This window comes from Plasmodium brasilianum, chromosome 5, assembly GCF_023973825.1.
Source record: "Plasmodium brasilianum strain Bolivian I chromosome 5, whole genome shotgun sequence".
Lineage (NCBI taxonomy): Eukaryota > Apicomplexa > Aconoidasida > Haemosporida > Plasmodiidae > Plasmodium > Plasmodium brasilianum.
This window is the reverse complement of record NC_090118.1, coordinates 108,015-125,781: the sequence shown is the minus strand read 5'-3', so window position 1 is coordinate 125,781 and position 17,767 is coordinate 108,015. Positions and strand designations below refer to the sequence as shown.

Here is a 17,767-nt window from a genome sequence, read left to right as displayed (position 1 = left end):
ATTTCTTACTGCTTCTTATTCTTCTTCTAACTTATTTTTTTCTTTTTGGTTGTGTTCTTTTTTTTGAACTCGATATGGTCAAGAAAAAAAAAAGATTGCTCTTCATATATTTGTTAATTTTTTTTTTCTTTTTTGTCTCTTCCTATTTTAGATATCGTTGTACATTCATAATTACATATATTTCCTTTTTTCTAGATTTTGTTTATGTGTATGATGTATATATAATATAAAATTTTTGCTCTTTCCTTTTAAGATTTTGCTGCACAAACATTTCATAAGTATATATATTATTCTGTTCTTTTTTTTTTTTTTGGAAGATTGTGCTATACATGTATAAAAATTATACGCAATTATTGTTGCTTTTGTTCAGACTGTTATTTGTACATATATGTACACGTACACATGTATGTTTTTAGGATGTTTACGTATAAGAAAGAACTTTATCATTTTTCTTTTTAGTATAAACTAGAAATGTATAAAATGCATATATTTTATTATTCTTTTTTTTATTTTTTTTTTTTGAATTCAACTACGCATATATCGTACATATACACACTTATACATGTATATCATATATATATATATGCATAAACTTGTATAAATTTATATATATATGCGTAATCATTTTATTTTTTTACTCCTATTTTTAGATTTTATCTGGATTTCTTTCTTTTTTTTTAAGAATCTCTTGTATGTTTTCTAATTTAATATTACCGTGCCGAATATATTTTATTCTTATAAAGTATACCACAAAAAAAAAAATATAAGATGTCACCTATTAATAGTTTTTCGAAATCCACATATATTTTTTTGCTTAAATTGCTTCTCTTTTTGTATATATTATGAAATCATGAGCAAGGACAAAAAAAATCATCAGTAAAATAATCTTGCATATTTTTCTCTGCATTGAAAATTGCTCTTTTTTTGGCTAAACCTTCAGTTAATGTTACACGTTTACTACTCATAATTTTTTTTATTTTTTCTTCTCTATCTAATTTTTCCTTTGACTTTTTCATTTCATAGTGGCCTTTTACAATTTTTTCTTCCCTTACATATTTTCCCTCCGAATATTCTTCACAGCGTAGATATTCCTCATTTTGTTTTAGTTTTTCTTTTTCTTGACAAAGTAAATTTTTTTTTAATATCTTTTCATGCAAAATTTCTTTTATCTCGTTTTCAAGTAAGGTTTCTTTTATAGTTTCTTCATTTAATATATCTTTAATAATTTGTTTCAAACTCTTTTTTTTTTTTTTTTTATTTCTTCTTTTTTCAATTTTTTCTTCTTTTAAGCTACTTTTCTTTAAGTTGTCCATCAGCTTTAATTTTATTTTAAATCTTTCACTAAATCCTTTTCTTTTTAATTTTTTTCGTTGTTTCGTATTGTTTGTGGTAATTAATTTTTTAGTTGTGTCGTTTGAGATACTGTCATTTCCTAATTCATCTGTCACCTCATCGTCTGTTTCCCGTTCTTTACTCAATTCTTGATTATATATTTCTGTGAAGAAATCATGTTTTGCGTTCTCTGACATAGTTATTTCATTTTCACTCTCGAGCGTTAATGCTTCCTTTACGTCCTCAAGCACTGCAATTTCGTTTTCAGGTTCTAACGTTAATGCTTCCTTTACATCCTCTAACATTGTAATTCCGTTTGCACGTTCAAAAGTTGATTCAACTTTTTCATGATCTGTCATAATAATTTCCATGTCAGTTTCTTTCATTAACTCCTTTTCAATTTCGAAAGTAATTTCCTCTTCAAAGTTTTTCATCATCATAATTTCTTTATCAATTTCTTCAGTTAATGTATCGCTTTTCATTTCTTTTATATATGCTTCTTTTAAGTCTTTGACCATTTCAATTAATTTTTTAATTTCTTGTTTTATCTTTTCCTTTTTTAAGTCTTTGATACCCTCTTTCTCCTTTTTTATTTCCGTTTGGAACTCTGCCATTATTATTTCTTTTGATTCGATTAGGGTTTCTTTCCTTAAGTCTGTAATAGTAAACGTTTCGATCATAAGTTCTTCCCTCACCTCTTCTGTTTTGTTTATAATTTTTTCACGTACATCTTCTATCGTAAGCATTTCGATCATAAGTTCTTCCCTCACCTCTTCTGTTTTGTTTATAATTTTTTCACGTACATCTTCTATCGTAAGCATTTCGATCATAAGTTCTTCCCTCACCTCTTCTGTTTTGTTTATAATTTTTTCACGTACATCTTCTATCGTAAGCATTTCGATCATAAGTTCTTCCCTCACCTCTTCTGTTTTGTTTATAATTTTTTCACGTACATCTTCTATCGTAAGCATTTCGATCATAAGTTCTTCCCTCAGCTCTTTTGTTTCGTTCATACTTTTTTCACGTATGTCTTCTATTGTAAACATTTCTGTTATAAGTTCTCCCCCTAATACTTCTCTTATTTCGTTCATGTGTTTTTCCCTTAAGGATGTTATCATTAATATTTCATCCATAGCCTTTTCTGTTAATGCTTCTTCTTCGTCTTCTTCTATTTCGTTTAAGGTTTTTTCCCTTACGTCTTCTATCGTTAACACTTCCGTCAAAAGATCTTCCCTTAGTTCTTCTCTCGGTGTGTTCTTGTTTTCTTCCCTTAAATCTGAAATAATTAAAAATTCTTTTTCACATTTCACATCTTCCACCAATATGGCTTGGTTGATATATTCTTTTGCCCAATCTTTGTCTTTTATTTCTATTAAGTTTTTATTTTCCAATTTTTCTTTTTCCTTTTCTTTTTCTCTTTTGTGATATTTTCCTTCGTTTATTCGTTCTATTATATTTATTTCATCCTGTATGTTTTTATTCGGTCTATTTTTCTTTTCTTTATATTTTAAGTGTTCATTTTCAATATCTCGGATAGTAACGTATCCCTTCATTTTCTTATGATGTATCTTTTCTTTTTTTGTTCTTTTAGGTCTTCTTATTTTGTAGTCTTTTATAACTTCATTTCTTATTTCTTCCAGAATTTCCTTTATTAGGTATTTTATGGCCAATATTTCTTTTTCTATGTCACCATTTATTCGTTCCTTCGGTACTTCTTTTTCGGTTCCCACTTTAATTTCTTTTGAGGTTCCCACTTTGATTTCTTTTGAGGTTCCCACTTCGATTTCTTTGGAGATTCCCACTTTGATTTCTTTTGAGGTTCCCACTTCGATTTCTTTTGAGGTTCCTACTTCAATTTCTTTTGAGGTTCCTACTTGGACTTCTTTTATGGATCTCATTGCTGGTTCTCTGTTTAAAGGTTGCACATTAAAAATACCTTTACCTACTTTAAAAATTTCTCCCTTCAAATATTTTATCATCATTACGTATTTCTTCATTTCTTGCAAATTTTCTTTTATCATAATTTTAGGTATTATCATTTCTCTTTCTGTGTTACTAAGTAATAATTTTTCCTTTTCTGTTTTTTGCTTATCTTTTTTTTTTATCTGTTGAGGCTTAAAAATATCTTTTTTAATATCATTTATATATGATGTTGTAATCAATTCATTATTTCTTTCCCCCAATTTCTGTTCTTGACTGTTCTTTATTATTGTGATATATTTACCCTCTTCATTATTTAACTTTTTCTCTATATTTTTTTTAATGTACTTTTTACTTAAGTTATACAATATCATGTTTTCTGTGATTACAACTTTTTGCTCCATTTCTTTACTGCGTGTGTAACTTAAAATTTTTCGTACAGTTATTTGCTTTTTCTTTTCTTTCAAATACAATTTTTTGACTTTATTTATGATACTTAGCTTCTGCTTTATATCCCAGCTTAAGCATTCTTTCTTCTCTATTCGCATCATAGTTAATTGTTTCGTTGATTTTTTTAAATTTTGGGAGTCTAAACGTTTAATTATTATCATAATTACTATTATCATTATTATTTTATTTTTTTTTTTTTTGTGCTTTTTCTTTTCCATCGGAACTTCTTTTTTTAAATATTCTAAAAGCACAAATTTTATAGGTACATTTTTGAAATATATTTTTTTCCCCCAAAAATGTAACATCATGTACTGTTCTTTTATTATCGTTCGCTCAGAGTTATTTTTATTAAGATAGTTTATGGCTAATCTTTCTTTAGTTATTTCTTTAGGCCAACATTTTTCTCGTTCCCAACAATTTTCTTTTTTAAAGAAGTTCAAATTTGCAACATGGTATTTTCTTCTCTCTAAACTATTCATCTTTTTTTTTCCTAAACGTATTATCATTTTTTTCAGTCCTTTTATTTTCCAAATTTCTTTGCTTACATTTTTTACTACAAATATTACCTTATTAGAAATTTGCAAAGATGTTTCTTTTAAGTAGAAATATTTTACATGTACTGTTGTCTTTTTTAAAATTCGTGCTATTATTTTTTCATTTACAATTTTTAATTTCATTGCTTCTTTTTTTAAACATGCTGAAATGGTATAATTATTTGCTCTTCTTTGTAAAATTTTACTTTCTTTATATGGTAGAATTTCTTTTTTTAGTTCATAAAAAGATTCAATCTCTTCTAGTTTCTCTTCTTTCAAGAGTTCCTTTAATATACCACTAAAGTTTATTTTAGTAATTTCTTCATATGTCTTTGTTGTTTGTACCTCTCTAAAGCATCTTGGTACTCCTTCTTTTACATTTTGATTTAGCACATGTGAGATAAATGGTGCTTCACTGATTTGGTTGTTCACATAATTGCCTATTATTTTGTGTGTCTTATTACAAATGCGAATTTCAACCTTTTGCTTTGTCTCGTTTAAGAATACGTTATGTTTTTGAACTTCCATATTTCGTTTTTCATGTTCTAGGATATTAATATACCTTTTTTTTAATTTAGGATTTGTGTTAATAATCCGTTCTGTGCATTTTTTACTATTCATTTCTTTTTCATCATAACACGGGTCCCTATTTTTAAGATCTTCATTATTGGCAATTTGATTGTGCATACTAATGACTTTTTTACTATTCTTTTGTGATTTCATGATTGAATTTGCAAATATTGTTTTGATATAAAATTTCTTAGTTATTGATTCAATTCGTAGTTCACTTATTTTACGTTTTCTATTAAACTTTGGAGTGATAATATTTTTCTTATTTTTTAATGCATCAACATTTTTATCCAGATCAATATCAAGACTGTCTCTTTTTGCTTTGTTCGCTTCAGTATATATTATCATTTCTCTTTCAACAAGATCATAATTATTATTTTTATTATAAATTTTGTAATCACCAGCAATATTTGTGCTTTCTTTATTTTTTGTACCATTATTATTTTTCGTAATTTTTTCTACATATGCTTTTGTTACGTTTAGATAATGTCTAGAATTATTTTTATTTTTTGTGTTATCAAAGGGGGTTTTGTATATTAGGTGGAACAACGTCGATACTGTGTTGTCTTTTTTCTGCAGATTTAAGGGAACTCTAAAATTTGTGCAATATTTTGCTTGGTTGATTGTTTTATTTTCTTTTTTCATAATTAGGTTGTTGTTCCTACAAAAATTCTGTTTATTTTCATTTCCCCATTTCAGATTTGTGCATTTGTTAATTGACAATATGGAACCTTTTATGTTAGTAGTTTTTTTTGCTTGGTCATTACTAGATTTGATGTGGTAGTTATATCTAATAATTTTGTCTTTTTTAGAACTTGCAATTAACCTCTTTTTGGTCTCATTTTCTTTAGTATAACCATTATTTAGTTCATTCCTTATTTTTTCATTATGCTCCCTATTACTATTTTTTACAATTTGTTTTTTGTCCATTTTTTTATTAGTCGTTAATTTAATACCATTTTTAATTTTGTTATTTATTGTATTAAGTGTTGTATTATCTTTTCCCTCTTCAGTTCCCTTTTTATTTTCACTCCCTTTAAACATTTCATTTTTATTTCCAATTTTATCATTACATTTTTTAGTAATTGTGCGAGGTGGACTCTTTGGATATGATATTTTTTTCATTTTATAAAATTTTTGTTCCTTTGGTAGTAATTTTTTTTCCCTAGTATTGTTTATCTCTTCTTTGGTTGAATTATGTACATGCCATAAGGAGTTTTTGGTCAAACATATTTTTTTAAAATTATTATTTGTTCTAAGTCTACTAGCATAAGTACTCTCTTTGCATGAAACATCCTTTATAATTTTGTTTTTCTTTTCATTTTCTTTTAAATTAACTTTATTTTCATGAACAGTTTGGAAATTATTACTAGCTTCATATTGATTAGATTGTTTAAGAAAATTTTGAATTTTGATTCTATTACTGTTTATGTTAATTAATTCGTATAGTAAACTCTCTTGACTTTTAACTTTTTGTTTATATGTTTGTAAATTTAGATTATTCTTGTTTTTATGATTTATACTATAATCTTCTTTTTTACTACATTTGTCTCTGTGTATCGAACTTAGCTCCTTGCATTTTGTTTTAATGCATGTAGTAATTTCATTTGTGCCCTTTTGGTCAACATGATTCTCTTTCTTAATTATATTACTAAGCTTAGTAGAATTGCTCATTTTTTTTTTTATTGACATTATTTTTTCTTCACATTTTATTGTAGCATTTTGTGCAGATACCTTTTCTTTATCTTTAGTTTCATATACATTTTGATGTTTATCAGAGTCATCAAGGAATTTTTTAATTTTACTTTTGTTATCGTTTTTGTTTATTAATTCGTACAGTAAACTTTCTTGACTTCTAATTTTTTCCCATTTGGGAATAATACTTATATGATTTATTTGTTTCTCTTTCTTACAGTTAATGCTCGTCTCCACCATGATTGTATTAGGAACATGGGATGAACATAATTTGGACAAATTTTCTTTGTTACAGTTAAAGGTCTTTTCATTTGTGCTACTCATTCCGACATAGTTGTTTTTTTTGATTTCACCTGCTGTATTAATAGAATTTCTTTTTTTTTTGATTACATGTTCGTTATTTATATAATTCTTTGTTTTTGATATTATATCTGCGTTATTTACAGAAATTTGCTTTTCCTTTTTTATTAATACTATTTTTTCTTCACATATAATTGTACCACTCTTAGGTGAAACCTTTTCTTTATTTGTTGCATCATCTATGTCTTTGCTTTTACAAGAATTTTCAAGAAATATTTTAATTTTACTTTTATTATCCTTTTTGTTTATTAATTCGTATAGTAAACTTTCTTGACTTTTAAAAGTTTTGAATCTATGGATCTTTTTATCGTTCTGTTGTTTATCATCTGTATTATTATAGTCTTCACTTGAATTATTAGTAGGTGATGATATGGAGCTTACATATTCTGTCTTTATGCTGTTACTATTTTGACTTTTTATATCGAAATTTTTATAAAATTCCATATTGTGATAAATGTTATCTTTTAGTATTTGTTTACATTTTTTCAAATTTTTATTTAATTGTGTATTAGTGCCTTTTTTAGTAAGATGATGACTGTGCCCATACTTATTTATCTTTTTATATGTGTGTAATTCGTTTGATTCACTCAACTGCTTTTTTGTGTTTTTCTTTTTCACTATGTTCTCTTTTTTTTTCTTTCCACAGATATTAATTCCTTGATTTACATTTTTTTTTAGGTCATTATTTTTGTATGTTTTATTTGTCTGATCATTTTTTCTGCTGCTATATTTTCTTAAAAGACCTTTTGTTTTGACTTCTTTATTTTTGTTTATTTTGATATTTTTGTTTGTTCTCCCAGATTGACTAACCACTGTGCAATTATTATTTGTTTCTTCCACATTTTTAATTTTCGTTGCTTTCTTAATTTTTTCCTTTTCATTATTTTTATTTGAAACTTGTTTAACATTTGAATCACCGCATTTATTAAGCAGACTAGAAGAACGGAGTTTTTCCGAATCCATTTTCCTGGAATTTTTTTTTCCATTTTTAATTATTCCCTTAGATTTGTGTGTTTGTGTTAAATGAAATGAGGGGTATATACATAATTCGCTCGTTCTTTTTAAATTTATGACATCAATTGATTGTTCCACTTGTGGAATTTCACTTTTTTCTGGTTTCATCTGAAGAGAATACGTTTTTCCATTTTCTTGACTGCTAGTAGATCTAGAATTAAATTCAGAATTGCATATTCCTTTCACATTATGTGGATAATTATTTTCCCTGTACGTATTTTTCTTTTCGGATCGGTTTCTACTGGAATTGTGCTCTGTCAAATCATCATGATAAACAGTATGAAGTACATATTCCTTTTTTAATTTTATAAAATTGATTACTTCTTTAGTTGAGGTGATATTTCCTTTAGTTACGTTTATATCATTATTGTTATTCTTAAAAGCTGTAGATTTTATGGAAAGAGGACTTTTTATATATTTTTTTGGTTTAACAGAACAGACGTGTTTTCCATTGAAATTGTTAGCATGTACTTTTTTTTCTTTGTTTTTATTCGTTTTATCAAGGATTTTTCGACAGCATAAATTTGATTTGGTCAACGCATTTACCTTTATTACTTGTGTTTTGTCACTTTCATCATATATAACTTCTTTTTCATATACAACGCTGGGTTTTGGAATATTCTTCGGTATATTATTCGGTTTATCTCCTTTGCTGCTATAATGTTTTTCTTCAGTTAAACATTTCTGACTTTTTATTTTTTCTTCACTTTTTTCACGTGCAGCAGTTTGACGAGTAGTGAAACGCTCTCTTGGAATTTGCTCTATTTCGTTGTTGCTATTTTTGCTATATTTACCTTTTTTTTTTTTACCGCTTTCATTAGTTCGTGTGCTATAATTCTTGGTGTATTTTCCATTTGCATTCAGTATGCATTTCTCTTTTTCTATATTATTCTTTATTTTTATGCTGCTTTTTCCATTTATAGTGCATTCTGGAACGTATAAGTGATTGTATGAATCATAATTTGAATGAGAGAAATTTTCCATATGAACAGGACTCTTTGAGGGTGTTATGTCATTTAGAATAGTTGCGTCATCTATTATTTTATTTATTAAGGAACTGTTATTATTATATGCATCATATTCTCTTTTCTCCCTTTTTATATTTTGTTTATGGATCTTATTACTACTACTGTTACTGCTACTGTTACTGCTACTGTTACTGCCACTGTTACTGTTACTGCTACTGTTACTGCCACTGTTACTGCTACTGCTACTATTACTGTTACCATTATCAAATTCCATTTTATTAGGTGTGATTTCATTTTTGAATACGTTATCATTCGCAGGCGTATGACTATAATCATTATTGGCATCTTCGTCATTAAGAACAGTATCATTAATCATAAAGTTCTTTTGATATAGGGTCTTTTTTATGTAGTTCTTTTGGTCATGTGAGATGTAGTTAATATTTGGATTGTCAAACTTTGATTCTTGACACTTATTAGAGTGTAGTATAATTTTATTTAAATTATTTTGAATTATCATATTTTTTATTTTGTTGTTATATTTCTTGTTACATTTTTTTGATTTATGTGTGCGTGTTTTTTTTGTTTTGTTTTGAACATACATCTCATTTTTGCTGTCCTTTTCTGATTTATTTATATATTTATATTTGATAAGTTTATCTTTATTAATTGTTTTCAAATTTTTGGATACCTTCTCATTATTATTTATGCTTATCTTTCTTTTTTTTTGGGGTGGAACATAGATCATTTTTTTTTGTAAATTTTGCGAATTTTTAAAAATTTTCGAATATTTTTTGTTACTTTGTATACAAGTTTTATCCCGTTTGTTGATATTCTTATGAAATGAATCTAAAAGAAGAATATGGCATATCTTCCTCTTATTAGTAGCCTCTATAATTCTTCTATAATCTCTGTTAAAACTGTTTTGGGTGTTTTTTGACTCATGTATAGGAGTAGAGGCTAATTCGTTTTTATATATTTTATGAGAACAGTTGCTGCAGCTTCTTGTAGAAGAGTTTTTATTTCCACCATCAACTATTAAGAATTTTCCATCTTCTGGAGAATATCTAACGACATTTGATTTACTATAAAATATATTTTTAAAATTTTTTCTAGTTAAATATTCACTGCTTACTTCCCGAATTAATCCGAAATCCCTTTTTTTTGAGTGTGTTACTTGAAAAGAAGGATTAGTACATTTGTTTTGATGCACACATCTTATGTCATAGTTATTGTTTTGAAAAAGTTTATGATTATTAACAAAAATATATTTCACTTCTTTTTCATTTAAATTAGTCTTCTTATTTTTCGAAATGATGTGATATGTATTAATATCCTTGTGGTTATTTTTGGTAAGAATATATCTTTTTTGCTTTTTCTTCTTTTTGTTTTTGTCATATTTACCTTTGATATATTTTTTCTTTACCAACCTACTTTTATAATTCAAAGAAATAATCCTTTTATTTGAATTTAATTTTTTCATATTTTGAAAATTCTCAATGGATATAATGTTTTTTATTTTCCCATTATCTAATGAAAATTCACTTTTCAATTTTACTTGTACAAAGTAGCAACAAGAAGATAATGAAAAGTACAAGAAGAAGCATAAAGAGGAATATATCAGGTAAAGCGCAATAGTTCTTAATTTTACAAATTAATAAAAACTGTTGGAAGTAAAAATAAAGTTATGAATTTAATAAACACTCAATTTCTACAAGGAAAATAAAAATAATTAAAAATAAATATAATACAAAAAAATATGTAAAGAAAAATAAGAAAAATAAAAGCTGTCTAACTATGTATTCATAGAAAAATAACAGGACGAGTAACATTCATAGTTAAATTTTGCACGCCGTTGTTAATTAATGTATATAAAAAATAAGTAGATCGCTGAATAGTCAGGTAATTAGTTAAATAAGTACATCATACATATTATATATAATATACATATATCATATATACAATTTATTTATAAAATGAAGGGGCCCTTTCGATATGAATAAAAATCGGGAAAAATAGATTAATAACCTAAATTCACAATAAAAGTATTATTAACTACTTTAAATGTAACTCATTTACATATTTTTAATGAAAAAAATTGAAATTGTCAAGATAATTTAAGCGTAAGAACTTAATGATATAATTGGTAATACGTGAAAGATGAAAGGTAACTAGTTGAATTATATATTATATATATATATATATTAGTTTGATTTTTCCGTATATTAATAATGCACATGAACATAATCGGAAGGATAAATAAACACAATTATGAACACATATAGTGTTAAATTATTTTATAATTTACATAATTAAACAAATATATAATAACAAATTCGGCTTAATAAAAGAAAGGAGAGGAAGAATTTATCAAATGTATTTTAATTATTGTAGACATATCCTTGTATAAAAGTATAGTTTTCCTTGGTTTAATATGTACATTTAAAAAACTATATTAAAGGTGAAAGGAGAGAATCTGAAAAAAAAAAAAAACATAAAATAATAAAATACTACAACTATTACGAGTATTATTACTGCTACTACTTCTAATAATAATAATAATAATAATAAATAAAATAAAACAAAATAAAAAAAATAAAAAAAATAAAAAAAATAAAAAAAAAGGTTATAGTTTGCGTTAAAATAACTGTAAGAACGTTTAGAGATCTTGGTAAGACGATAATTAAAAAAAATTGGTACACACCTATAATAATTTTTTATGTATGGATATTTATATTTCTTCATTTATAAAAAGAAAATACATTTGCACGTATTAGTTAATTACCCCTACAGTTAGAACATATAAAGAATTAAGTCCAATATAATCATTTTTATTTTGGAAAGTATTTTTTTTTTTAAACTACATATTAAGGGATAAATGCGCCAAACATAAATGCACGTTCATTTTGTAATGATAAAATAGTTAGTTAAAGGACCTATATTACATTATAAAAAGAAGGGAAATAAAAACTTTGTGCAATTGAAGTGCTACTTAATACTGTAATTTTCAGATATTAATTATTATAAATACCCTTTTTTTTTCCATTTATATATATATTTTTTTTTAGAACTTCATAACGATCTAGGTGGTGTTACACACACCCCTCACATATATAGGTATATTTATTGTTTGCATGCATCCCTATCTTAAGCATATTTTCGTAAACACACATATTATAAACAGCATGTCTTCAGTTATTATTTATTTATATTTATGATTGTAAATATATAGTGTAATTTTATTCTTATTTATGTTAACGTGAAAAACTTTTTAATTTATTTAAAAAAAAAAAAAAAAAAAAGGGGTATATATTATATTCGTCTGTTTCTTACATTTTTTCCTATTATTTAATTTAAAAAATTAAAATGGTAGTAAGAGTAGTACAGATACATTTATTGCTTTATGGACAGTTTTGAAAAGAAATGTAAATTGTTACTCAAAAGTTTCTCTAGTTAAGCAAAATATTTTTTATTTGAAATATATGTTGGTTATTTTTATTTAAGATATGAATAAAATTTAATAAAAGGAAAAAGAAATATGTATATTTTTTGGCAAGGGTAAAAAATTAATATAAATATAAATATAAATAGTATCCACATTTGTAAATACAATATTCTGGTTGTACGCCTTTTCATATATTAACTGTTCGTCTTTATTAATATAACTGCAACAATTTATGCTTTAAAATTGTGAAATTTTTCTATAATTAAGGTGTATATTCGTTCATGTGTGTACATATGTATGTATTAATATATCTATATATATATTATATATATATATATATATATATATATATTATATATAAATTTAATAGTAATATACTTTTTTTTTTATTCTTACCATTTATATGTCTTATTTAACGTATTTACCAGTGACATAAAATAAGCAAGGGCTATATTTTCAAATTAATTAAAATTCATATATCGAACTGACTTTATTGTAAAACAGTTAAAAGGTCAAGCATTATATATTTTATTAAAAATTACAAAATATTTACAATATTGAATAAATTTTTCGATGAAAGTTTTTGAAATTAAAAAATTTATTTAAAATAAATTAATAACATTCGCAATTAATTTTGTATATTTTTTTGCTAATTATGGTATAAATGAATTTAAATAAATTTAATACATATATTTCAAGCAATTTAAGATGGGCTACGTATGTATATTATTATATGTATGCTATGCATATAAGTACATAATGTACTTTTGTATAATAACATATTGAGGTGGCCGTTCCTCAAAACATAAGATAACTACCTATTTAATAGCATATTTCAATAATACTTTTAATTTATTTGTATAAATATGTTATCATCTTTTTCTTTTGTTAAATTTCTTTATATAATAAAATGGTTACAGCATATATAACATAGACGCATTGATAACTCATTTGTTTTATTTTTATTTTGTACATTATTTTAAATTAATTAAGTGGAATAAGGGCATCACAAAAAATATATACGTCATTTTTAAAAAGACCAAATTAATAGTAATTTATTTTGTAAAATTGAAAGGAGTATATAAAATTAAGCACAAATACTATTTATCAAATATTAAAATATTCGTTAAAGATATAATTTAAGCTGTTTCTTGTTTCGTACTGTTGTTTTGTTGTATTGCATCCTCAAAAATAAGTAATAATACATATTTTTTATATATATACATACATTTTATAAGAGAGGAATATATTAAAAATTATGTTAACAGTGATTAACCAATTTTAATTTTTTTTTTTTTTTTTTAAAAAAAACTAATTTGAAAAGAAATTGTTTTGTTTTGTTTTTGTTATAATGTTTTCTTTAAATGAAGTTAAGATAGAAAAAAAAAAAAAGTGCAATCGGAAAAAAGTACATGACATTTTATTTATTATAAGCTTAACATAAAATGAAACACATTAATTCAATCCTTAATGAAATTCATTTATTATATAACCCAAAGTGAAAAACACTAAAAGAGAAAAAAAGAAAAAGGAAAAAGAACAATAATAATGGACTTTTCCATAATACATGCACTTACATTACAAGAAGTCCACATGCATGTAAAAGACACTATAAGGTGATAAACAGATGAAATCATACATAAAAGGAATAAATCAGATGTAACTTTAAAACAAAAAAAAGATAAAAACAAAAATAAATGAATAAATAAATGAATAAATGAATAAATGAATAAATAAATAAATAAATGAATAAATACATAACGTCACAAATTAAAAGAACTTTTTAATATTAGAAGATTTAATTCATTTATGATTTTCATATAAATAACACTGTTATATATATATATATATGTACATATAAACACTGTTACATATGTATGTATATACATATATAAAAATGTATATGCAAATATTGTATAAATATTTCACTAATTTGTAAACACATCTTATTGATTTTTATCGCGACATCCTTCTTTAAAATGAGAGTTTCAGCAATTTTCTATTTTGTTAATATTTTATTTCTAGTCAGTTTGATAGTGCCTTGTATGTGCACAGAGAATGTAATGCAGAAGAAAGTTAAGAGTGCATTCAATTCATTAAATAACAAATTAAGGAATTATGATGATAAAAAAAAAAAGATAATGTTAGCCGCAGCTGCAGGAGTATTAATAACCATAATGTCAGCCGTAGTTGGAGGAATTTTTTATCGTACACAAAGTAGTAAAGATAGATGGGATAATCCTGATTTAGTGGATGACGTTCATAACCTTGTACTAGAAGCTATAGAGTATGGCATTCTGTTTACGCATAAGAATTACTATGGTGGTAAAGATATTGATAAATCATTTCCAAGTGAAAAAGACATAAAGAAATACCTTCTAAAGAATTTAAAAAGTGATAACCTGGATCTAACATTTTTACAGAAGCAGGATTTAATTCGTATGATTCCTTATATTGAACTTAATATCAGAAAGGCTTGTTATAACTATGAAAATACTAAAATACAATAATATATACTTATGTACGTACATATATATATATATATATATATATATATATATATATATATATATATATATATATATATAATATATATATGAAGTATTAAAAAATGTGATAAAAGAAGGGTGTGACCATTTAGGAAAGATCATAAAGTACATGCATATAACATTTTTATTTTAATATTATTTTTATTTTAATGAAATTTTATATTTTTATGATTATGTACATAATTCTGTAAAGTTTAACTAATATTTTTGAGAAATTTAATTTAGTTTATGTTATGTATATATTATATATATATATATATATATATATATATATACAATTTTGAACTTTTATTTTTCTATTCGTATATAATACATAACTTCGTAGTTACACATACATAAATATTATGTTTTGCGGACACCTTGATAGAGTTTTATTCTAAAAAAACAAATAAAATATTAAAAAAAAAAAAAAGACAGTTATAAATATTTATTAATATAAAACATTAATTCTTTTCATGTAAGGCACATAAAATAATAAACATAAAAAAGAAAATTAGAATAAAAAGAATTTCGACATATTGATACCTACCTAAACATAAGCACGCGTACATATATATACATACACTTATATCTATATCTATCTATATGTATAGATAGATAGATACATATTAATGGACAACTTTGATAATAGACTAAATTTTAAAAATATTATAGTCTTCCTCTTTGCATGGGTGGAGAAATCTTTTTTAGAACGAAAATGAATGCATATAATTTACAAATAGTACAAAAAATAAAGTTAATAGGATTATAAAACTGTATTAACACTTTTTTTAACATCCAAAATTTTCCTTTTTTTTTTTTTTTTTTTTATAAATTTCATAAAAAAATACTACTAATGATAAGAGAAACAACTTTTATAACTTTTTATTTGCACATTCTATTAATATGAGTATATGAAATATTTTTGGTTAGTACACCTATGTATAGTTCTATGGTTCGAATTGTTGTGTGAAACGAATTTTCCTCTGGGACATCTAGCCTAAGATTTTTTGAGGAATGTATAACCAAAAAGAGCAAATTCAATAAAAATAGTTATTAAAATAAGAATGTTTGTAGTAAAGAATCTTATTCGATAAGAATGATATTATATTTTAGGGAAAATGTATACTTGTTAATATTCAAAAATTTTTATTATAACATTTTATGAATTCTCTACTTACATTGAGAGAATAAATAATCTTATGCATTGAAAATATGTTCAGGGAAACATGTTCTCACAAGTATATTATTCCAATATATTTATCTAAAGGGACTTGAGATGATACATGCCTAGTTAAAATTTATGTAAGCTTTGGTGTACAATATAGAGAGTGCATAAAAAGTTATAGCATCTCTTGAAAACAAGGTATATTTAATGGTATTAAAGAGTAAAAAATATATTATGTTGTATTTGAAGTTTAAATTATCCTGTAGGATAGTTACAATTACCAAAATGGACTTTATATATATTCTGGTAAGAATGGGTCATATATTCCTTATATGTAATAAGTGTAAATACTCTTCCAATTATATTTGGGGATGATATAAAAAAAAATTAAATAAAATTTGTTAAAACGAATTCGAGTTCTGATAATATGTAAAATTAAAAAGAAGGCGCGTTAACAAAATATTTTAATGCAACACTTTTTTAATAGGATTTTACAGCCATATAAGGGGAATAAAAATTATGCCTATCATACAATATAATGTGGTATATAAAAAAAAAAAAAATTAAAGTTCACACTTTTAAACAATATGTAACAAAAAAGAAAATCAAAAGCTTTATGGGATTTTTTCATACAATATGACATGAAAATAGTGGAAGATCAATAAAAGAAGAAATGTAAAATATAAAACAGCAATTTGCCGAACTTGTAACTCCTGTGAAGTAAAATATTAATTATGCCTCTTACATGTACATTTTCTTAAAAATGGTAAAATGCTGGTTACATATATTCAGATACACCCCCCATTAACAAGATATATATAATATGATATTTATGTATGAATTAAATGCAGGGGAATTATTGGAGTAGGAAAGCTGATATGATATAGTAGTCCTATTATTTCGTTACACTGTTGACATTTGAATTCTTTTATATAATTTTATTTATATTTATATTTATATTTTTTTTTCTTATGCATTTACATTTATTTTCACATAGTATAATTTTTCTTATTGATTTTTTTTATTTTATTTTATTTATAAATGTTTTAAATTTTTGAGCATTAAGATTTTTCCTTCATAATTTATTTTTAACTTTATACCTTTTAAAGTATTCCTTTATTTTCTTAATATATTAGCTTTTTTTTTTTTTTTTTTTATATAATATTATTTTGCTTAATTCAGCTTTAGTATTTATTTAAGATATTCCTTTAATTCCTTGTTATACTATTTTTTTTTTTGTTTTTTATATATAATATTATTTTGCTTAATTCAACTTTAGTATTTATATAAGATATTCCTTTAATTCCTTGTTAACTATTTTTTTTTTGTTTTTTATATATAATATTATTTGCTTAATTCAACTTTAGTATTTATTTAAGATATTCCTTTAATTCCTTGTTATACTATTTTTTTTTTTGTTTTTTATATATAATATTATTTTGCTTAATTCAACTTTAGTATTTATTTAAGATATTCCTTTAATTCCTTGTTATACTATTTTTTTTTTTGTTTTTTATATATAATATTATTTTGTTTAATTCAACTTTAGTATTTATTTAAGATATTCCTTTAATTCCATATTAAACAAGCTTTTTTTTTTTTTTTTTTTTTTTTTTTTTTTATTAATGTTAGTGTTATATATATCATATATTGGTGGTATATATAGCTATTTCACATGAATTTGTACTTTCACCTAGGAGCAAGGATGTCTTGGTCAAGCTGTTTTAGTGAGTTACTTTATAATATGTTATTTATTTTCTTTTCTTTCATGTTTGCAGGCGTTTTAA

General features: G+C 24.1%; 2 protein-coding genes across 2 annotated transcripts; one reads left to right on the top strand and one right to left on the bottom strand.

Annotated features, from left to right (window-relative positions):
- Window positions 1–848: 848 nt before the first annotated feature.
- MKS88_001286 (uncharacterized protein) lies at window positions 849–10,322 on the bottom strand (the record flags this gene model as incomplete). The annotated part of the gene is made up of 1 exon (XM_067214198.1): window positions 849–10,322. One exon carries the CDS (start codon window positions 10,320–10,322, stop codon window positions 849–851), a length of 9,474 nt encoding a protein of 3,157 aa, XP_067074658.1.
- A 3,941-nt stretch (window positions 10,323–14,263) lies between these two features.
- MKS88_001285 (early transcribed membrane protein) lies at window positions 14,264–14,794 on the top strand (the record flags this gene model as incomplete). Its single annotated transcript, XM_067214197.1, has 1 exon — window positions 14,264–14,794. The coding sequence occupies one exon, from the start codon at window positions 14,264–14,266 to the stop codon at window positions 14,792–14,794; it is 531 nt and encodes a 176-aa protein (XP_067074657.1).
- Between the last annotated feature and the right edge of the window lie 2,973 nt (window positions 14,795–17,767).